Here is a 20,464-nt window from a genome sequence, read left to right as displayed (position 1 = left end):
CCCCCCCCCCCCCCCCCCCCCCCCCCCCCCCCCCCTTCCCCCCCCCCCCCCCCCCCCCCCCCCCCCCCCCCCCCCCCCCCCCCCCGGCCGGGCACAGTGGCCGCTAGAGCGTTCACAGCGGCTGGGGGTCCTTCCTTCATTCTTTCCCCTCCAGTCCTCCCTATCTGCCTCAGCCGAGTGGAAAAGGGGTAAGGGTGCCCACCGTCCAGAACTGCTGTAGAACTCAAATGAATCTACAGAGAGCGCCTTGAGAAATGAAAAGATGCATCTCGTGGCCTTGCGGGTACGAAGCGACCTGACTGCCGCGGTCAAGGCCAAGTTTGCACTCTCCCTGGCCAGGTCAGGAGTCCTCGGCCAAACTGCAAGGTGACAGACCCAGGGCCCTGGGGCGCTCCCAGCGCACCCCTTCGGAGGCAATCCAACGCGTGACCGCATAACGCGACCCTCGAGGAGGCGCCACCTGAGGAGGAGCTGCGGCAGCACCGGGCCCTGCACTGCGGCCGCTCGCGCCGCCGCAGCCTCCCTCGCCGCAGGGCGCAGTTGACCCCACCAGCGCGCGTGTTCCCCAACCACCCCTCCCAGCGCGTCTGCGAGGAGAGGGTGGGGCGGCCTGACCCCCGCAGCCAATAAAAGCCTCGGCTTCCTGGTCCGATCCCCGGCGCGGCTCGCCATTGGTCGCCAGCCGGGTCTCGGCCCACCGAACCTTTGCGACCCGAGCCAATCGCGAGGCGGCGAGGCGACCCCCCCGACTCCCCGGGAGCGGCCGGCGGGCGGCGCGGGCGCAGGCGGGCGCGGAGCGGGTGGCGGTGACAGGCGGCGCGAGCAGGCACCCCCCTCCCCCGCGCGGCGCGCCGCCGGCCCCACCATGGAGCCCGCCGTGTCGCTGGCCGTGTGCGCGCTGCTCTTCTTGCTCTGGGTCCGCGTGAAAGGGCTGGAGTTCGTGCTCATCCACCAGCGCTGGGTGTTCGTGTGCCTCTTCCTCCTGCCGCTCTCGCTTATCTTCGACATCTACTACTACGTGCGTGCCTGGGTGGTGTTCAAGCTCAGCAGCGCGCCTCGGCTGCACGGGCAGCGCGTGCGGGACATCCAGAAGCAGGTGAGCGGCGCCGGCCGGGGCGGGAGCGGGTCGGCGGGACTCGGCCGTGTGCGCGGGGAGCTCCGCGCTGGGCGCGAGGTGGCGTGCGGTACACCGAGAGCCCGGACTTCGCCGAGGAGGCGGCGGTGGATGGGGGGGGTTGGAACTCAAAATGCGATGGTGGGGGCTTCCCGGAGAGGGAACGGAGTGAGCAGAGGCATTCAGGGGACAAAACGTTGCTTGGTGTTTATGGAGCGTCTACTCTGTGCGGAGCACGTGCGGCTTCCCCAGAGGGATAGAAAGGATCACGAGATAGGGGAGGGCGAGCGGTGCACAGGTGGCTGCCTCCAGGCGCGAGCGATCTCGGAGACGGAAGGGCTTCTGGGAGGTGGGGCTGGCACTAGACCCTGGGAAGTAGGGGAAATGATAGGAGGAAGGTGTGTCTGGTGGAGGGTTGGGTGTGAGCCAAGGCCCAGAGGGGGAGAGGGGTGGGAAGTCCCTTCGGAACTAGGTTGGGGCGGGGTCTTGAGTTTAGAGTTTACTCTGTAGCAGCAAGGAGCTTTTGGCTTATTTAGAAGGACCAAAGTGAGAAGGTAGCCCCGAGCCAGGGTCAAGAGCCTCGCGGCCCTGGGCCTGGAGCGCAGTGGCGCGCACTCGTTGAGGAGGCATCCCCAGTAACTCCACATCCTCCCCAGTGTCTGCGCCCACAGAGCCCAGGCCCCTGCTGCTGCTCACAGTGGAGCCCCCTTCTCCGCGCCCAGGGTTGGCCTGGGCATTCTTGGCTCCCTCTGCCCCTCCTTACGTTCCTCTTAGGAGTGTCTGGTTGCAAAGAGCTTCTGTTTCCTGCCACCAAGCTCAGCGCAGGTGTAGCAGCGTCCATGTTCTGTGGGTGCGCTGATGGGCGCAGCAAGCAAGAGTGGGAAGATGGATGCTGAGGGCCACCCCTAGGAGGGGTAAGACCTCCGGCTGGTGGCAGAATGCAACGTCTGGAACTGCTTTGCATGGGCTGTCCTGGGTTCAACTGGTCACAGTCAGCTCCAGAGCCCTGCCTACCCTCCCTCCCCAACTGCGCCCTCTTTTCCTAACTCTATCCAGGGTTCTGATTCTCCCATTTGCTTGTTTGTGGTTCCCCCATCCCCCTCCAAGCTGAGCATGAGCTCCTGGAAGGCAGGGACCATCGTCCAACTGGGGCCTGGCCCAGAGCAGCCCAGGGACTTTGTACAACCTTGCCTCCCAGACCAGTTCTTGCTCGGTTCCCATCAGGATCTAGTCCAACGGATGGTTCAGGCTTTAAGGCTTCCACACTCACTTCATGCAGCCCACCCAACAGCTGAATGCAGCACCCACAATCCATTTCCCACACCGCTGAGTGCGTATGAAGCCCTTGTTTACCTAAACGAAGCCAAAGGTTCTCACTGGACAGGAAGACAAGGGGCTTGGCCAAACCAGCCCACTGCGCTGGACCTGCCATGTGCCATAGTCCATGCCCCTTGATGTCCATCATTTCTGATCTCACAGCAACCTTGATAGGTCTTGTACCTGTTTTACAGATGGGAAAATTGAGGCTGAAGTGGTAGTCATGTGTTCAAGGTGATCTAGCTAGTAAATGGGGCTGGAACCCAGGTCAGCCTGGTTTTAGAGCCTCAATTCTGACCCTTTCTCCTTTCCCATCCCTTCCCATTCCACCCAGTAGGTTTGGTTCTGTTGCCTCACACCTGGCTTGTGATAATAGCCCCCTGACTGGTTGACCTTCTCGGCCCTCCCCACCTCTCTCTGGCTTGCACATACTCACATCACAGGACGGACTTCGTACAACCTTGCCTCCCGGCCCAAATTCTTGCTCAGTTCCCATCAGGATCCAGTCCAACCGGTGGTTCAGGCTTTAAGGCTTCCACACTCACTTCGTGCGGCTCACCCAACCACTGGAATGCAGCACCCACAATCCATTTCCCACACCACTGAGTGCGTATGAAACCCTGGGATCATAGAGTCAGGCGGAGGCCCAATGATCATTGAATCCCTCCTCTGGTCCTTTCACAGGAATCTCTTCCTCAGTAACCCTCCTCTGCTTGTACACCTCTATTCACAGGGCACCCTGGCCTCTTGATGATTAGGAAAGTTCTCCCCCTGTTGAGCTGTTTGCCCCATCAGTTTCAATGCAGCCTCCTCCACGACTCTTGGTTGCATGTGATAGGAACTCAGTTCAGACTGGCCTGAGCAGAGAGTGATTGTATTGACGCAGGTCCTGAAAAGCCCAGGAATAAAACTGGCTCAGGTATGACTGGATCCAGGAGCCCCTGTCCTGATGTTGTCTTTCCATCCATCCACCCTCTGTTGGCTCGGCTTTCCTCTGGGTTGATTCATTCTCAGGGAGGCCCATCTCCCTGTGGAAACTCCAGCAGTTTCATCCAACCAGCTCAGCAATCCCAGTAAAAGGAGAGTCTCTCTCTGAGAACTGGCCATATTGCCTTGACTTGGACCCTAGGCCCATCCCTGAACTGGTCACTGCGGCCAGAAGGATGGAATCAGACCTTAGTCGTGTTTCCACCTTTGGGGGCAGGAGAAGACTCAACATCACCTGGACCAAAGGAAGATGGGACTGTTAGAAGCATATGAAGAGGAGACAGATGGTCAGAGGTCACAGCAACAGATGTCCATGGAAGGGAACACTTTGTGTTCCTGATGGGTTTGGCATCTCCTGGGCCATTTGCTGTCTCTGTTGTGTGCCCTGGTCACTTACAGTGGAGGTTTTGCAAAAGCTCTTCCTTCCATCGGCTTGGTGGTCCTCCTCTGCCCCTTCTCTCCCCCTCCAAGTGACGACATATGAGTTAACATACGCATGCTTAGAACGGGGCTTGGCACACAGGCCCAGTAAGTGTTAACTGTTACTCTATTCTTGACTATTAACACAAGCCCGTCTATCTTTCCAGGCCTGAAGTTGGACAGTTCTGGTTGTGAATCCGGGCTCTGCCCTTCACTGTTGAGTGACCAAGTTATTTTGCTTCTTGGCTTTCTGCCCTATGAGAGGGGGCTGGCCACCCCCCCTCCTGGGGTTGTGGTGAGAAGTAAATGAGCCAGTGTACAGTAGGTGCCTGGGTGCCTGGCACAGTGGGGGTACCCAGTAGATGGTTATCACTCGTAGAGCTGTATCATTACCGCTCCAAAGCCTTTGCTGAGCTTCCCAGTTAGGGTTGTTTACAGATGCACTTTGATCCTGGGTTTTCGCTCTTTCTCCCTCCTGCTTGGTGGTGTGGCAACACCTCAGCCTTTCTGTTCGCCTCGCTAGCCAAGGAGGTTTCAGAAGGAAAGGGCTGTGGGCCTTCCAGGCCCGGCAGGATGCAGGGGCTCAGTAAATGTTTGACACGTGAAGGCATCCCTCCAAGCTCCCTCTCCTGAAAGCAGGGCTGCGAGCTGCTCTGGGGACCCTCCGGCGGGGCTAGCTGAGCCTCTGTCCCACGGTTGCAGGTGCGGGAATGGAAGGAGCAGGGCAGCAAGACTTTCATGTGCACGGGACGCCCTGGCTGGCTCACTGTCTCGCTGCGGGTTGGGAAGTACAAGAAGACACACAAAAACATCATGATCAACCTGATGGACATTCTGGAGGTGGACACCAAGAAACAGGTGAGAGGGGCTGAGTTCCCAGGCTCTGGGAGCAGGTGGGATACTATCCCTGGTGTGAGTGACTCACAGGGAGACAATTGTAGCCAGAGGATCCCAGTCCTCACAGAAGGCTCTGCCCTCCTTCAAAACCTCATAGCTTTGGAAGAGATCAATCAGAGCCCCATCCCCCAGGTGGGCACACTGAACTCAGGGAGACTTGTTGATTGTCAACAGTTCCCCAGGAAAAAAGTATGGGGAAATCATGGGCAAAGATGAGAGACAAAAATGGAACCTATTTATCCCCTCCCAGTAAGGAAGTGTGCTGGTAAAAAGAGGGCTATGGAGGTGTGAGGAAAGGTGGGCCTTCTTCCAGGCTTCCTGGGGACCCACTTGTTAATAGCCTTACACATGTGCATACTCTTTGGTCTACCCAGTAATTTTTCTTGAAACCTGGCACAAGGAAAAAGGAAATAAGTTTAAATCAAAGACAACACAGAGGGATTATGTCAGTCCTTCCTTCCTTCCTTCCTTCCTCCCTCCCTCCCTCCCTCCCTTCCTTCCCCCTCCCTTCCTTCTTCCTTCCTTCCCTCCCTCCCTTCCTTCTTCCCTCCCTTCCTTCTTCCTTCCTTCCTTCCTTCCTCCCTATCTCCCTATCATAGCTCTATTTCTTTTTTTTTTTTTTTAAGATTTTATTTATTTATTTGAGAAAGAGAATGAGATAGAGAGAGAGCATGAGAGCGAGCGGGGAGGGTCAGAGGGAGAAGCAGACTCCCTGCCGAGCAGGGAGCCCGACGCGGGGCTCGATCCCGGGACTCCAGGATCACGACCTGAGCCGAAGGCAGTCGCTTAACGACTGAGCCACCCAGGCGCCCCATTTCCTTCCTTTTTCTTTTTTTTTTTTAGATTTTATTTATTTATTTGAGAGAGAGAATGAGAGACAGAGAGCATGAGAGGGGGAGGGTCAGAGGGAGAAGCAGACTCCCTGCCGAGCAGAGAGCCCGATGCGGGACTCGATCCCGGGACTCCAGGATCATGACCTGAGCCGAAGGCAGTCGTTCAACCAACTGCGCCACCCAGGCGCCCCCATAGCTTTATTTCTAATGGAAGACAGCACAGTACCCTAATGGTAAGGATTATTAGATATTATATATCCGTATGATGGCATTTTGTTGTGAGGCCTTGGCCATGTTGCTTAATGTCCCTGTGTCTTTCCTTTTTCCTAAGCAGCGTTATTGACATACACTTGGTATGCAATACTACACGGGTGTCCAACAATAGTAAATTTTGGCATATGTATGCAACTGTGAAGCCATTCCCACCATCAGGACAAATGAACATACCCATTGCCCCCGAAGTTTCCTTGTGCCCCTTGCTAATCCCTGTTTAGCCCCGTCCCTGCCTCCCCCGCCCCCCGCCACATTCTTAGGCAAATAATGACCTGCTTTGCATCACTAGTTTGTATTTACAGTTTCATATAAATGGAATCAGGCATTATGTACTCTTTTTTATTTGGTCTGGCAACTTTCACTCAGCATAATTATTTTGAGATTCATCCATGTTGAAGCATGTATCAGAAGTGCATTCTGCGTTACTCATGAGAAGTATTCCATTGTATGCAGAGATCATGGTTTGTTTATCCATTCACTTATTGATGGACATTTGAGCTATGACAAACCAAGTGGCTAGGAGCATTTATGTACGTTCTTTGTAGGGACATAGGCTTTTCCTTTCCTTTGGGTAAAAACTAGAAGTGGAGTAGCTGGATCATATGATAGGTGTATGGTTAACTTGTTAAGAAGCTGTTAAATTGTTTTCCAAAGTGGCTGTAGCATTTTGCATTCCCACGGCTCCACATCATCACAGACTTGGTACGATTGGGTATGTTGGGGTAGCTCATTGTGGTTTTAACTTCCATTTTCCTAATGACTAATGATGTTGGGCATATTTGCCATTTGTAGATCTTTTTTGGTCAGTTTGCTAAAATTTTGTATTGGGTTGTTTGTTTTCTTATTAGGTATCCTAGAAACAAGTCCTTCATCAGATACGCAGTTTGCAAATATTTTCTCCCAGTTTTTGATTTCTCTTTTGAAAACCAGAAGTTTTTAATTTTGGTGGAGTTCAGTATAGTAACTTTTTCTTTCATAGATCGTGTTTGTGATGTTTTCTTTAAGATGTCTTGCCCTAATCCTGTTTTCTTCTAGAAGTATTATGTTTTTCTGTTTTACGTTTAGGACCATGATCCATTTTGAGTTAATTTTTGCATATGGTATGAAATATGAGTGAAAAAAATATTTTTTTGCGTGTGGATTTTCTATTGTTCTGGCCCCTTTTGTTGAAGAGATAATGTTTTCTCCACTGAATTGCCTCTGCTCATTTGTTGAAAATCAGTTGTCCATATACATAGGTCTCTTTCTGGACTCTTCTGTTGATCTGTTTGCCCATCTGTATGCCAATACCATACTGTCTTGATTACTGTAGATTCATTAAGTCCCTAAGAATGAGTTGGGAAGTATTCCTTTCTTTTCATTTTTTCTGGAGGAGTTTGTATAAAATTGGTATTATTTCTTCATGCAATAATTAGTAGGATTAACCAATGAAACCATCTGGGCCTGGAGTTTTCTTTGTGAGCAAGTTTTTATCTACAAATCAATTTTTTTAATAGCCCTGTGGCTCTTCAGTTGTTTCTCCCTCGGTGAGCTTTGGCAGTTTGTGTCTCTACAGGTATTTGTCTATTTCAAGTTGTATAATGAATTGACATTAGGTTATTCATAATATTCCCACTATCTTTTGAACACCTGTAAAGTCTGTAGTGATGTCACATGTTTCATACCTGATGTTGCTCATTTGTGACTACTGTCTTTTCTTCATGACCAGTCTGGCTAGAGGTTAATCAACTATACTGATCTTCTCAAAGAAGTAGCTTTCAGTTTCAATGATTTTTCTCTATTTTTACTTTGTTTTCTATTTCATTGACTTCTGCTTTGATCTTTGTTAATTCCTTTCTGATTTGCATTTAATTTTACTCTTCTTGGTCTAGTTCTTTAAGTGAAAGCTGGGGTCATTGACTTAGGCCTTTCTTTTTTTCTAATATAGGTGTTTAGTGCTATAAATTTTCCCCTCAACACTGTTTTAAAACCATCCCACAAATTTGGAATCTTTTCATCTTTATTCAGTTCAAAATACTTTCTGGTTTCCCTTTTGATATTGTTTTCACCCATGGGTTATTTAGAAGCATGTTATTCAGTTTCCAAATATTTGGGAATTTTCCAGAGATCTTCCTATTGCCGATTTCTAATTTAATTCAGTTATTGTTAGAAAACTTACTTTATATGATTAGAATGCTTTTCAACTTATTGAGACTTACTTTATGGCCCAGAATATGGGCTGTCTTGGTAAATGTTCCGTGTGCAATTTAAAAAAAAATGTTTTGGGGTGGCGTGTACTGTAAATGTCAATTAGGTCAAAGTGGTTGACAGTGTTGTTCAAGTTGTCTACATTCTTACGAATTTTCTCTCTGTTCTATCAATGATTGAAAGAGATATTGACATCTCTGCCTGTGACTGTGGATTTATTTCTCTTGTTGCTCCATCAGGTTTTGCTTCATGTATTTTGAGGCTCTGTTAAGAGGTATATAAATGTTTAGGATTTTTATGTCCTCTTGATGAATCCCTTTACCATTATGAAGTGACTAGTTTTATTCCTAGTTATCTTCTTTGCTCTGAAATCTACTTTATCTGATATTATTAATAAAGCCACTCCAGCTCTCTTTTGATTAATGGTGGCATGGTGTACCTTTATATTTAAAGTGTGTTCCTTGTAGACAGCGTATAGTTGGGTATTGCTTTCTAATACGATCTGACAGTCTCTGCCTTTTAATCAAGATGTTAAAACCATTTACAGGGGTACCTGGGTAGCTCATTCGGTTGAGCATCCAACTCTTGATTTCAGCTCAGGTTGTGATCTCAGGTCATGAGACCCAGCCCAGTGTCAGGCTCCATGCTCAGCACAGAGTCTGCTTGAGATTCTCTCCCTCTCCTTCTGTACCCCCTCCTGCTCACACTCTCTCTGGGAAAAAAAAAACAAAAAACCATACACATTTACATTTAGTGTTATTATCAATAGGGTTTGGTTTAAATCTGTCACCTTGTTCTATTTTCTTTTAAGTAGGCTCCATACCCAGAGGGATGCCCAACACGCCAGACCCTGAAATCAAGACCTGAGCAGAGATCAAGAGTCGAATGCTTGGGACGCCTGGGCAGCTCAATCGGTCAAGCATCTGCCTTTGGTTCAGGTCATGATCTCAGGGTCCTGGGATCGAGCCCCAGGTTAGGGCTCCCTGCTCAGCAGAGAGGCTACTTCTCTCTCTCTCTCTCAAATAAATAAATAAAATCTTAAAAAAAAAAAAAGTCAGATGCCTAACCAACTGAGCCACCCAGGCATTCCTGTTCTTTGTTTTCTATGTGCCTCTTTGTTCTTTGTTCCCTTTTTCTTTTTTTTTTCTATCTTCTTTTGGATTACTGAATAATTTTTGAAATCCTGTTTTAGCTCTTTGGTTGGCTTATTAGCTGTAACTTTGTCTTTTTCTTTTAGCAGTTGCTTTAGGATTTATAGTTTGCATTTTACTTATCACAGTCTACCTTCACGTGATAGCATCCTATGCATGTATATTTTAAGAATGTTACAGTAACATACTTCCGGTTCTTTCTTCCCCACCTTTGTGCTATTTTTGTCATACTTTTATATGTTGTAAACCCCACAGTGCATTATTATTTAATAGTCTGGTATCTTTTAAAGAAATATAAATAATAAGAAAAAATCTTATGTACTTACCCATGTAGTTACCATTTCTTCATTCTGTTATGTGGATTTGTATTTCCATCTGGTTTCGTTTTCCTTCTGTCTGAAGGAACTCCTTTGACATTTCTTGTATGGTGATTTTGCTAGTGATGAATCTGTTAGCTATTGTATGTCTGAAAACATTTCTTTTTTTTTTTTTTTGCCTTCATTTCTTTTCCAACTTTTATTTTGAGAAACTATATGTAACATAAAATTTATCATCTTAACCTTTTTTTTTAAGTAGGCCCTATGCCCAACATGGGATTTGAACTCATGACCCTGAGATCAAGAATCACATGCTCCACCAACCAAGTCAGCCAGGCACCCTAATCATCTTAACCATTTTTAAGTGTACATTTCTTCAGTGGTATTAAATACATTCACATTGTTGTGCAGCCATCCCCACTATCTATTCCCATAGGTCTTTTCATTTCATAAAACTGAAACTCTACCTATTAAACAATAATTCCCCATTCTCCTCTCACCCCCATCCTGGGCAACCACCATTAGAAATTCTGTCTTTACAATTCTGACTACTCTTAAGTATCTCCTAAGTAGAATCATGCAGTCTTTGTTTTTTTGTGCCTATCTTATTTTGCTTAACATAATATCCTCAAAGTTCATCCATATGATAGCACATTGCAGAATTTCCTTTCTTTTTAAGGCAGAACAATATTTCATTGTATATATGTACCACATTTTGCTTATCCATTCATCTGTTGGCGGACATTGGGTTGTTCCCACATTTTAGCTATTGTGGATAATGCCCCTTGGAACATAGATGTACAAATACCTTTTCGAGCCCTGCTTTCAATTCTTTGAGGTGTATACCCCAAAGTGGAATTGCTAGACCATATGGTAATTCTGTTTAATCTTTTTTGAGGATCTGCCACACTGTTTTCCACAACAGGTGGACCATTTTACACTCCCACCAACAGGACACGAGGGTTTTCATTTCTCCACATCTTCACCTCCACTTGCTATTTTCTGGGTTTTTGTTTGTTCAGCTTTTTGATAATCCATCCTAATGCATTTGAGGTTGCCTTCGTTTTTGAAAGCTGTTTTTACTGGGTATGAAATTCTAGGTTGACAGGTTTTTTTCCCCCAGTACTTTAAAGATACTTCACTGTCTTCCTTCCTGCATTGTTTCCAACAAGAAACCTCTCATCCTTGTCTTTGTTCCTCTGTATGTAACATGTCTTTCTTTTCTCTCTGGCTGCTTCTAAGATTTTATCATTAGTTTTGAGCAAGTTCATTATGATATGCCTTGGTATCATTTTTTTCCTAGTTCTTGTGCTTGGGCTTCATTATAATTTTCATCGAATTTGGAAAATGTGGGGTCATTATTTCTTCAAGTACTTTTTCTGCCCCCTGCTCTCTCTCCTTTGAGGACTATCACACGGATACGAGACCTCTTGAAGTTGTTCCACAGCTCAGCTCACTGATATCCTGTAAAAATTGTAAACAATTTTCTTTCTCTGTGTGTCTCATTTAGGAGAGTTTTGATTGCTGTGTGCTTGAGTGCACTGCTCTTTCCTCCTTTAAGGTCGATCCCAGCCAGTGTGTCTTTCATCTCAGATGCTGTTTTCATTTCTGGAAGTTTGATTAGGATCTTTTTACTATCTTTTTAATGTCTCTACCTAACTTTTTGAATATGGGGAATATAGTCATATAACTACTGGTTTATAATAATTATTTTAATGTTCTTGTTTGCTAATTTTAACATCTCTGTCCAATCTGGGCCTATTTTACCACAACAGATTGATTTTCCTCCTTGTTATGAGTCAGATCTTCCTGCCTCCTTGCATACCTGATAAACTTTGATTGGATTCTAGACATTGTGATTTTTACCTTGTTGGGTGCTAGATTTTTTTTTTTTTTAAAGATTTTATTAATTTATTTTACGGAGACACAGCAAGAGAGGGAACACAAGCAGGGGGAGTGGGAGAGGGAGAAGCAGGCTTCCTGCTGAGCAGGGAGCCCAATGCGGGGCTCAATCCCAGGACCCTGGGATCATGACCTGAGCCGAAGGCAGACACTTAATGCCTGAGCCACCCAGGCGCCCCGGGTGCTAGATATTTTTGTATTCTTATAAATCTTCTTGAGCTTTGTTCTGGGGCACAGCTATGTTACTGGGAAATAGTTTGATCCTGTAGGGTCTTGATTTTTCAGGTGAGGTCAGAGCAGCGTGTAATCTAAGGGTAGTTATCCCACCACTGCTAAGGCAAGATCCTATTCTACCCATTGCCTTGTGGACCAAGAGGTTTTCCAGTCTGGCTTGTGAGAACAGATGTTCTTTCCTTCCCTGGGTGAGCCCCTGGCCCTGTTCCCTGTTCCCCTTTCTGGGGCCACTTTCCCTGGCCTCAACCTCAGGTAATTTCCTTAAGTGTCTGCACTGACTGGTACTCTGCTGAATGCTCAGTGGGCATCCTTTGCAGTTCTTCAGTGTCTTCTCTCAGTGCACTTCTCTCCTCTCCAGTGCTCTGTCCTACAAACCCTATTCACCTTGGTCTTTGCAGCGCTCAGCACAGAGTCCCCTGGGCCCCCCTGCCTTTCCCCTCCCTGCACTGCCTGACTCCAGAGAATTAGCCTGGGTGTTAACAGAGCTCCCCTCATTTTGTTTCCTGTCTTTCAGCGGTCATTAACTTCGTCTGATGTCCACTCTGTTGAAAACTCTTGTTTCGTTTTGTCAGTTTCTTGCTTTTGGGCAGCAGGGTAAATGGGATCCCCGTTGCTCCATCTTGGCTGGAAGCCAAAGTCCACTTGTTGGCATATGGATGTGTCCATTAAAAGTTGTGGTTTCCAAGAATATTCTATGGCAAGGGATGATGGTCATAGTGTTAAATTTTAAAAAGCAAAGTAGAAAAGTATGCGTATGTGTGTTTGAATTTGTGTGTGTATGTGTGTGTTGTATTACAACGTACAAAATAGCAGTTTAGGCATGGATGGAAAAAGCCTGAACGTAGGGACACTCCAGCGTTAACACTGACAGCTAGGATGACATGAAGAAATAGGATGGATGTCTTTTGTCTTCTTCGTATATGCAGTTTCTTTCAAATAAAAGAGTATTTCTTTGATAGTCTGGAAGAGGAATAAACTAAGTTTTAAGTGTAAAGATATTTGAAAGGACACGGTCAAACGCTAGCAGACCCAGCACCAGAAACCACATTCGCTATAATGAAAGGCAGTGTCATGTTCTAGCAAGAGGCTGCAAGAGGCACGCAGGAATTCTGTGTGATCGTGTGGGAAGATCTCGGGTGACTCCTTCTGTGTGAAGAGGCCCCCAGCAGCCCTGGCAGCCTCCCGGTGACCCAGGGTCTCTCTTCTTGTGTCAACAGATTGTCCGCGTGGAGCCCTTGGTGACCATGGGTCAAGTGACTGCCCTGCTGACCTCCATTGGCTGGACGCTGCCTGTGTTGCCCGAGCTCGATGACCTCACAGTGGGTGAGGACTCAAGACCGGCCGAGGGTCAGAGCTGAGGCCCTGTGGCCCACCTCTTGGTGTGGGGGCCGCTGCTGTTCCATCTGTGACAGAAGTCCCTGTGTCTGCTCACCCAGCTCCAAAGGCAGGGCGTTGGCTGCCTGCCTTTGGTTCTCAGGCAGTACCTTCTCTCTGGCGCGAAACTGTGTCCCCGTGACATGTGTCCGTAACTCCAGTTCTGCCTTGAGGAGCACACAGAATAAGTCTAGTCTGTCTCTCTTTCTGTAGGATTCATGGTCCCCAATGCCTTTCCTTCTCCAGGGGAAACACCACAGGACACGGCTTCCTGCCACCCAGGCACCCCCCCGACCCTGTTTTGTTAAGGTCCCTCTTAAGATGCGTGCGCACAGGCATTGAGGCAGGGTCTGGATAGAGGTGAGGGTGTGAGCATCCTTGACAGGCTTTTCTGCAGGTCCCCCTACCTCAGGGAAGCCCCCAGGCTCCCGTACGAGCCCCTCCTTCCCTCTCCTGCTCTCCAGATCCACAGAGATGGGAAATCTACCCCAAGTGGCCAGTCCTGTCACACCTCCCTTGTGCTGTGAGCAACCCCAGCTCCTGTGAAGTGCCCTTTACTCGATCCCCTCCTGACCCTGCACCCCACAGCTCTGCCTGGCTAACTCGCGTGTCTCTGCAGGGGGCTTGATCATGGGTACGGGCATCGAGTCATCATCCCACAAGTACGGCCTGTTCCAACACATCTGCACTGCCTATGAGCTGGTCCTAGCCGATGGCAGCTTTGTGCGATGCACACCGGTGAGTTCCGAGATGGGGGACTTCCCACCAGCCTGCCCTGGGCATCAAGGATCCTGGGGCTGGGGAGGTAGGAACCCTGAAGGTGCTTCCTTTCAAACACACCTGTTCAGTCTGGGTCTGTATCCATAATAATAACAAAGATTGATATAGCCCCTTATATGTGCTCAGATACTGTTGTAAATGCTTCATATATATTAAGCCATTTAATCCTTCAATAACTTTACGAGGTACTATTATTAGCCATATTTTAGAGATGGGAAATTAAAACACAGAGAGGTTAATAAACTTGCCCAAGATCACACAGCTAGGAAATCCCACACAGCTGGGCTTCAAACCCAAATTATCAGGCTCCCAGATCCATGCCCTTAGCCATTTATTATAGCATTCTGTCTCTCTCGGGCGAGTCGGGCCCGAGCCACAGAGCTCTATGCCAGGTGTTGTGAGATGTAACCAAAAGTGGCAAGAGGGGCTGTTTTGGAGAAACAAAAGATAATTCTGCTGCCCAAAGTGGGATGCAAACATTTAAGGCATTTTACCCTAATGAGTGGGACAGGATTGAAACTTTAAACAAACTCAGATTTCTGAGCATATCTAAGGGGCCCCTAGATGGCAGGGATAGAGTCACTTTTTACAAGAAGATATTTTAGAGAGCCACCAGGGTTCCTGGCCTCACAGAAGAGAGTCCAGGGCAGGCTGGAGAGCCCTGGTCTTAGACAAGAGAGACCCCTTTCAGGATTCACAGCAATTCAGCACGTTTTCCTAAACACTTGCTTGGGCCCTGCCTTCTGACCTGTTTATTCCCAGCAGAGGAAGGAGACAAACATTCGTGAGTGACTTCCCTCCTTCCCTGAGGCCCATTTTCCTCATCTGACAAATGCATTGTCAGGAGGAGAAAGGAGATGCCATATGTGAAACACCTAACATAGAGCTGGGTACCTGGCAGACACCTGGTTATTACTGCTGCTATCCGACAATGTGGTTAGGTGGGGGCCCAGATGGCCGACTTGTGCTGTTCCAGAGACTTCTGCCAGCCTGCTGCAGAGCTTCCCTGCCCCAGTCCCCCGCCCTCACCCCCTGCCCTCCACCACAGCCACACCAAGGGCATGCAGCATGAGCAGAGACGACAGAGGACTGTCCTCTTGGTAAAGGGCCCGACAAGGCTGGACTTTTTTAAAAGGAGCTTTGTTAGAATCAAAGAACCTGAATGAGAATGGCCAGATGAAAAGTCGGTTGTCTGTCTCTAAGGCAAATACCAGAACAAGAAATGATAAGGTTAGAAGCAGATTGTGGAACCAGATGAGGTCTTCCAGGAAGAATGTTGGGTAGGGAGTTAGGCGACCTTGCCTGAATCCTGACCTCTCTATGCTGACTTGTGGGATGCCTGGGGGGAGCCATGTCACCTCTTAGAGCCTCACTTTCCTTACCTGTTCCCGTGGAAGTGTTAGTGCTTTCCCTGGGTTCCGGGGGGATTCCACAGCTCATGGACTAAAAAAGGCTTGTTTTAGTAATGGCCCATTTTAATGTTCCCTGCTGACCGTAACCCTCAGGAAGCTCTTTTTTTAGCCTGGCCTGGGACCCTTAGCCCTTCATCCCCCATTTTGGCTCTTTGGGCAGTGCTGGTCCTGGCCTGTTCCTGGGCAGCCTGTGGTCCCGGGGCTGTACCTGGGTGGAAGAGAGAGGCTGTGCTTTCCATGAGCATCCCTGGTACAGAGGGCAGTTGAAGCCGCAGAGGGAACACAGGCCCAGAAAGTCCTGTTTCTGAAGTTCCTGGTTAGGGTTTATACAACAAGACAGCAACAGAGCAGGAAGTAAGCTGAGGCCCTGGGTTCTTTGCACCGCTGTTCACTGTGTGCCACACTGCGGGGTCTGGGGGTGCAGGCTCTCAGCATGTGTTGACTTTGCCTTATAGTCGGAAAACTCAGACCTGTTCTACGCTGTGCCGTGGTCCTGTGGGACCCTGGGCTTCCTGGTGGCCGCCGAGATCCGCATCATCCCCGCCAAGAAGTACATCAGGCTTCGGTTTGAGCCGGTGTGGGGCCTGGAGGCTATCTGCGACAAGTTCACCCGGGAGTCCCAGCGGCTAGAGAACCACTTCGTGGAAGGGCTGCTGTACTCCCTGGATGAGGCTGTCATCATGACGGGGGTCATGACAGACCAGGCAGAGCCCAGCAAGGTAGGCCAGGGCGTCAGCGGGTGAGGGCCAAGGCCTGGGGAGGAGGAAGGCCCGGGTGGGCTGGGGCTGAGCCTGTGCCCCCACCCTGACCCTGCCTGGCAGCCACGTTCTTTGAGGCCATGACCTCGGTCAGCCCACCCGGGGTTGGGGCCCTAGGATCTACAGTCAGAGCTGTCTCAGACAGGGATGGAAGCATCCGTTGACTCTGCCCCGAACACCTGCCAGATACATGTGTGCCACTTGAAAGGCACGCCCTTTTGCTGATCCTTACAGCAACCCCATTTTATAGATGGGGGAACTGAGGCTCTAAGAGGTCCTGTGAACTTCCACGAGATGACAGAACCAAGATTTGCAGAATGGATTTGATGCCTCAGAATCTAGATGGACACTCCTTTGATGGACGTCATTTTCAATAGCAGCTTTTTTTCTCTCATGTGAAAGGGTTTGTGTGTATGAGAGACTTGGAAACTATAAATGAGTAAAAGGAAAGAAGACCCTACCGATAAACATGACCCAAAACCAGCTCTTGCTAACCGTTGGGTATATTTATTTCCTCTCTTTTCAGGGCACACCTTAAAGTTTTTAAATTATAAAAGTAGCATCACAACGTTGAACTATATAAAGGAAAGTTAAAATGGGTCTCTTCCCCCAGGCTCACCCCCAGAGTAACCGCTTGTAACACGGTGCATGCCTCGAGGTGTGTGCGCACGCGCGTGGGCGCACCCTCCTTTACTCCCGGTGTCTCAGGATGGCATGGAATAACTGACCTAACGCGCTGCTTCCTGATGAACATCTATCTTGCTTCAGATGTTTTGCTCTTACAAATAAGATTGCGTTGAAGATTCTCTGACATCCATCCTTGGCCGCTTGGGCAAGCACTTCCGTAGGATTGAGTCCAAATATTGGAATTCCTGACTTAAGGATTGGAGCACATTACACACCGACAGCCGCTGCCAAACAGTCCTTCAGAGCAGTGGTGCTTCTGCCCGCGTCCAGCGACCGTGTGTGACAATATGCCTTTCTCCTACGTTCTTGCCGACACTGGATACGATCACACTTTCATTTTTGCCAATCTGATAGGGTTAAAAATAGCATCTCGTTTCCTTTTGTGGTTCTCGGGTCGCCTTTGTGGTTCGAACATCTCTTTGTATGCTTTTTTCCATTTGTTCGTCTTCGGCTGTGATCGGCTGTGACCAGCTGTTCAAACTTGCGTTTTCCGGTTGAGTGTGATACGTGTTTCCCCACATAGTTGCATGGCCTTCAAAATTGTCATTTAATGACTGCAGAGCACTGTGTTGAGCGAATGCCCTATCATTTACTGAACCATGGCCCCGTGGTTGGAAATATAAGTTGCTTCCAGTCTTTCCTTTTTCTTTTTATTTATTTATTTATTTAGAGAGAGAGAGAGTGGCAAGGGGGGTCAGAGGGAGAGGGAGAGAGAGAATCTTAAGCAGGCTCCATGCCCAGCACAGAGCCCGATGCAGAGCTCCATCTCACGACGCCAGGATCATGACCTGCACCAAAACCAAGAGTCGGACGCTTAACCGACTGAACCACCCAGGCGCCCCAGTCTTTCCTGATTTTAATTAAGGTAGCCATGAACATCTTTTGTCTATAATTGGAATAATATCTTAAAGTACATCAAAGGATAAGTACTCTTAAGGCTTCTGATCTATACCAGTATACTTAAAACCTTCTAAAATTGTAAAGCACTTGGAAATCGTCTCGTGCAATTCCCTCTCTAAATAGGGAAACAAGGCCCAGAGGGGACGAGACTTCTGTGAGCGCTCACGGCTAGCATGGGGTAGGTCTCTGACTCCTAGTCCAGTGTTACTTCCCCAGCCTACCAGCTTCTGTAATCCAGCAGCATTCACAGACACTGACCGAGGACCCGTCCTGGTGGGGCACCATGGTGGGTGCTGGGGGATGGGGATCCTGGAGCAGGAGTGGGAACACTGGACATAGACACAAAGCCAATGTGCCGCGTCGCTCCCCAGGCCCCGTCAGTGCGGGTCACCTAGCACCTGGTCACCTGGCAAGGACATCTAGTGCAGATGTCTTCTGCCTTCTCCCAGGCATTCCCTTAGAGGCTGGCGGAGGGGCCACTCCCTGTGCTCATCCCTGGTACCTGTTTGCTGTATTAGATGCCACCTAATGTTATAATCGGGCAGCGGGGTTTGTACAGCTTTTAAAGTGTTGGGACACCGTAACCCATTCCCTTATTGCCCTAGAAGACCACGGTCTTACCGCGAGGTTCACCTGGTATCAGTGGGAGAGGGGCCAGGCCCCCAGGCTGCAGACTTTTACAAAGTGTCCTGATGCCCGTCGGTAACAGGGTTCAGGGAGGAGAGTGGCAGATACTATTAGACATATGGACATCTCATTCTTCCGAACACTCCTGTTGGGCAAGCTGCTCAGGAATTTGTCCCGGGCTGTGTGGCCCTGGGATGGGCCCTCTGCAGGCCCAGAAGAGCCAGTGGGAGGAGGCAGCCCACCCTGACATACAGGGGAGGCCCGGGGCTAGGGAGGGGCGTGCTCTCTGAGTGCTCCAGCTGGAACCGGAGCTCCTGTGGCCGTCTGGCTGCCCCAGCGGACCTATCCCTGGGAGAGACACAGCGTCCGGGTTCTTTAGCATCTCCCGGGCTTGTCTGGCCCGGAGGTTCCTACTGAGTCGAGGAGCACAGGGAGCGCCCGAACCCAGGTATGCCCTGGTCTCGATTCCATCATGCAGCTGGTGTATGGCCAGGCCACACCTGCGGTTAGATCAGGTTGCTCTGCTCCTGTTGGGTTTCACTGTCCCTTGTACCAGCAGGCAGAGGTCAGTGCACTGCGTCCTTTGCCCTGCCGCGCTAGCCGCGCTAACCACACTAACATGGACTTGCACAAACAGGCTCTTCAGCCCAGCGTCCTGGCACCTCGTGGCCCCGGTTTCCTGCCAGCATAGTGGCCTGCTGCACGAGGGGACACCCGCATGGGCTGGAGCGTTGCTGCCAGAGATGGGGGCCAGAGGCTCCTAGGGGAGGGGCTTGTGAGGGGGTCGGGGGCAGAGGATGGGAGAGGGCTGGGAACTGACCGCTGTGCCCGTGGGCAGGCGCCATGCCGGGCACTTTCCTTGTTGGCTTTTCTGGTTTCCACAGCCGCTCCAGGGCGGGTAATAGCTCTGTTTTGCCGGTGCTGAAAGCAAGGCTCAGAGTGACCTGCCCAGGACCAGCACCGTGTGTTCAAAGTAGGACAAGCGAATCCACAAACAGTGCACAGGACGATCCCATTTTTATAAATCCATGTATATGCACAGAAAAGAAAACCTAATGAGTACACATCCGTGTTAGTGGTTATCTCGGGAGGGTGAGGCTGCAAGGTGTCTCTCTTGCCAAGTTGCGTATTTCTGCAGCATGTGAGGTTCCCACAAGGCATTTACTTTGCTTTTGGAATCGGGAGAAAATAGTGATAGGTTTGTTGTTGTCTTTTTATAACGTTCACATTCCAGAGCGCACTGTTCAAGTTCCCCGCTGCCCAGCCCTGGCCTCGTGCAACGTGGGATAGGCTTGAGTCCTTGCCCTGCCCCTGGCCAGCCGTGTGGCCTTGGGCGCGCTGTTCCACCTTGATGGGTCTCAGTCTCCTCATCAGCGAGACAAGCACAGCTCTGCCTTGCAAGGTCACCGAGGGGATACAGAGCAAGCACGTGAAGTGCCCGGAGCATGTTGTTGTGATGGGTCTCGGCCATGAGCCACCCTGGGAATGCTCATCTTACCTCTGCTCCCGCCTTTATACCCTGACGGTTCCCCGACAGCATCGTGCCTCTGCTCCGAGGCTCCGAGGCTGCTGCTCTCGGCCCCCTCCTCAGCCTGTGCTGCACCCGAGCTGGGTGCGATCTCACCTGCCCCATAAAACTCGGGGGCCTCTCCCACCCCCCAGGGAACGGGGTCTGACGTGGGGCCCGAGTGTCTGCGGCGTGTGGGTGTGATTTCTAATTGGCACAGAAAACCTCCCACAACGTCGATAGTTTTATTGCCGTTTTATATGCGAAGAGAGAGGCTGAGAGAGCGACCGGCCCCAGGTCACACAGCTGGTGAGTGATGGGAGCCGGGGTCTGGCCCCAGCTCTGGAGCCCGTGTTCCTTCCAGGCCGTCGCCCTGCCTCTCTCCAAAAGCACCTGCCCGGAATTCATTCCATGTGCGAGGACGCTGAGGCCCAGAGAGGCTAAGTCATGCCAGGGCCCCCCGCAGGTGAACCGTTTGGGACTGAAGACTGTCTCAATATAAGATCTAGGCATTGGAGGCCGGGGACCTGGTGTCAGGGAAGTGTTAGGTTCGCTCTGTGAGCTTCCTCCACTGAGAGGGGCTGCCTGAGGGGAACACGGCACCCAGAGGGTCGTGGGCCTTGGTGTCGGCCGCAAGGGAAGTGCCATGGTCAGTCAGTGCTGCTGGCCGCGGGACCCGGTGACAGGGTAGGCGGAGTGGGAAGGAGGGAGGGAGGGAGGGAAGGCGTCCCCCGCGTGGCGCTGCGTCCTTCGGCATTTGCCCCTCAGTCCTGTCCGTGAGGGGGAG

The 20,464-nt window shown here is 50.0% G+C and overlaps 1 protein-coding gene across 3 annotated transcripts in view; it reads left to right on the top strand.

The window, feature by feature from the left end:
• The first annotated feature begins 814 nt into the window (after positions 1-814).
• Positions 815-20,464, top strand: part of DHCR24 (24-dehydrocholesterol reductase) — a 28,383-nt gene continuing 8,733 nt past the window's right edge. For 2 of the 3 annotated variants that reach the window (XM_021683938.1, XM_021683939.1), the window contains exons 1-5: positions 815-1,096; positions 4,541-4,696; positions 12,850-12,955; positions 13,626-13,744; positions 15,654-15,917. In XM_021683938.1, coding sequence (XP_021539613.1) covers positions 866-1,096; positions 4,541-4,696; positions 12,850-12,955; positions 13,626-13,744; positions 15,654-15,917 — 876 coding nt within the window. In that variant the 5' untranslated portion in view covers positions 815-865. The remainder of the gene's footprint in view (positions 1,097-4,540; positions 4,697-12,849; positions 12,956-13,625; positions 13,745-15,653; positions 15,918-20,464) is intronic. The other variant, XM_021683940.1, reaches the window with a different exon arrangement.

Source organism: Neomonachus schauinslandi, chromosome 4, assembly GCF_002201575.2.
Source record: "Neomonachus schauinslandi chromosome 4, ASM220157v2, whole genome shotgun sequence".
NCBI lineage: Eukaryota > Metazoa > Chordata > Mammalia > Carnivora > Phocidae > Neomonachus > Neomonachus schauinslandi.
Note: the sequence above shows the minus strand (reverse complement) of the source record. Positions and strands in the feature narration are given on the sequence as shown.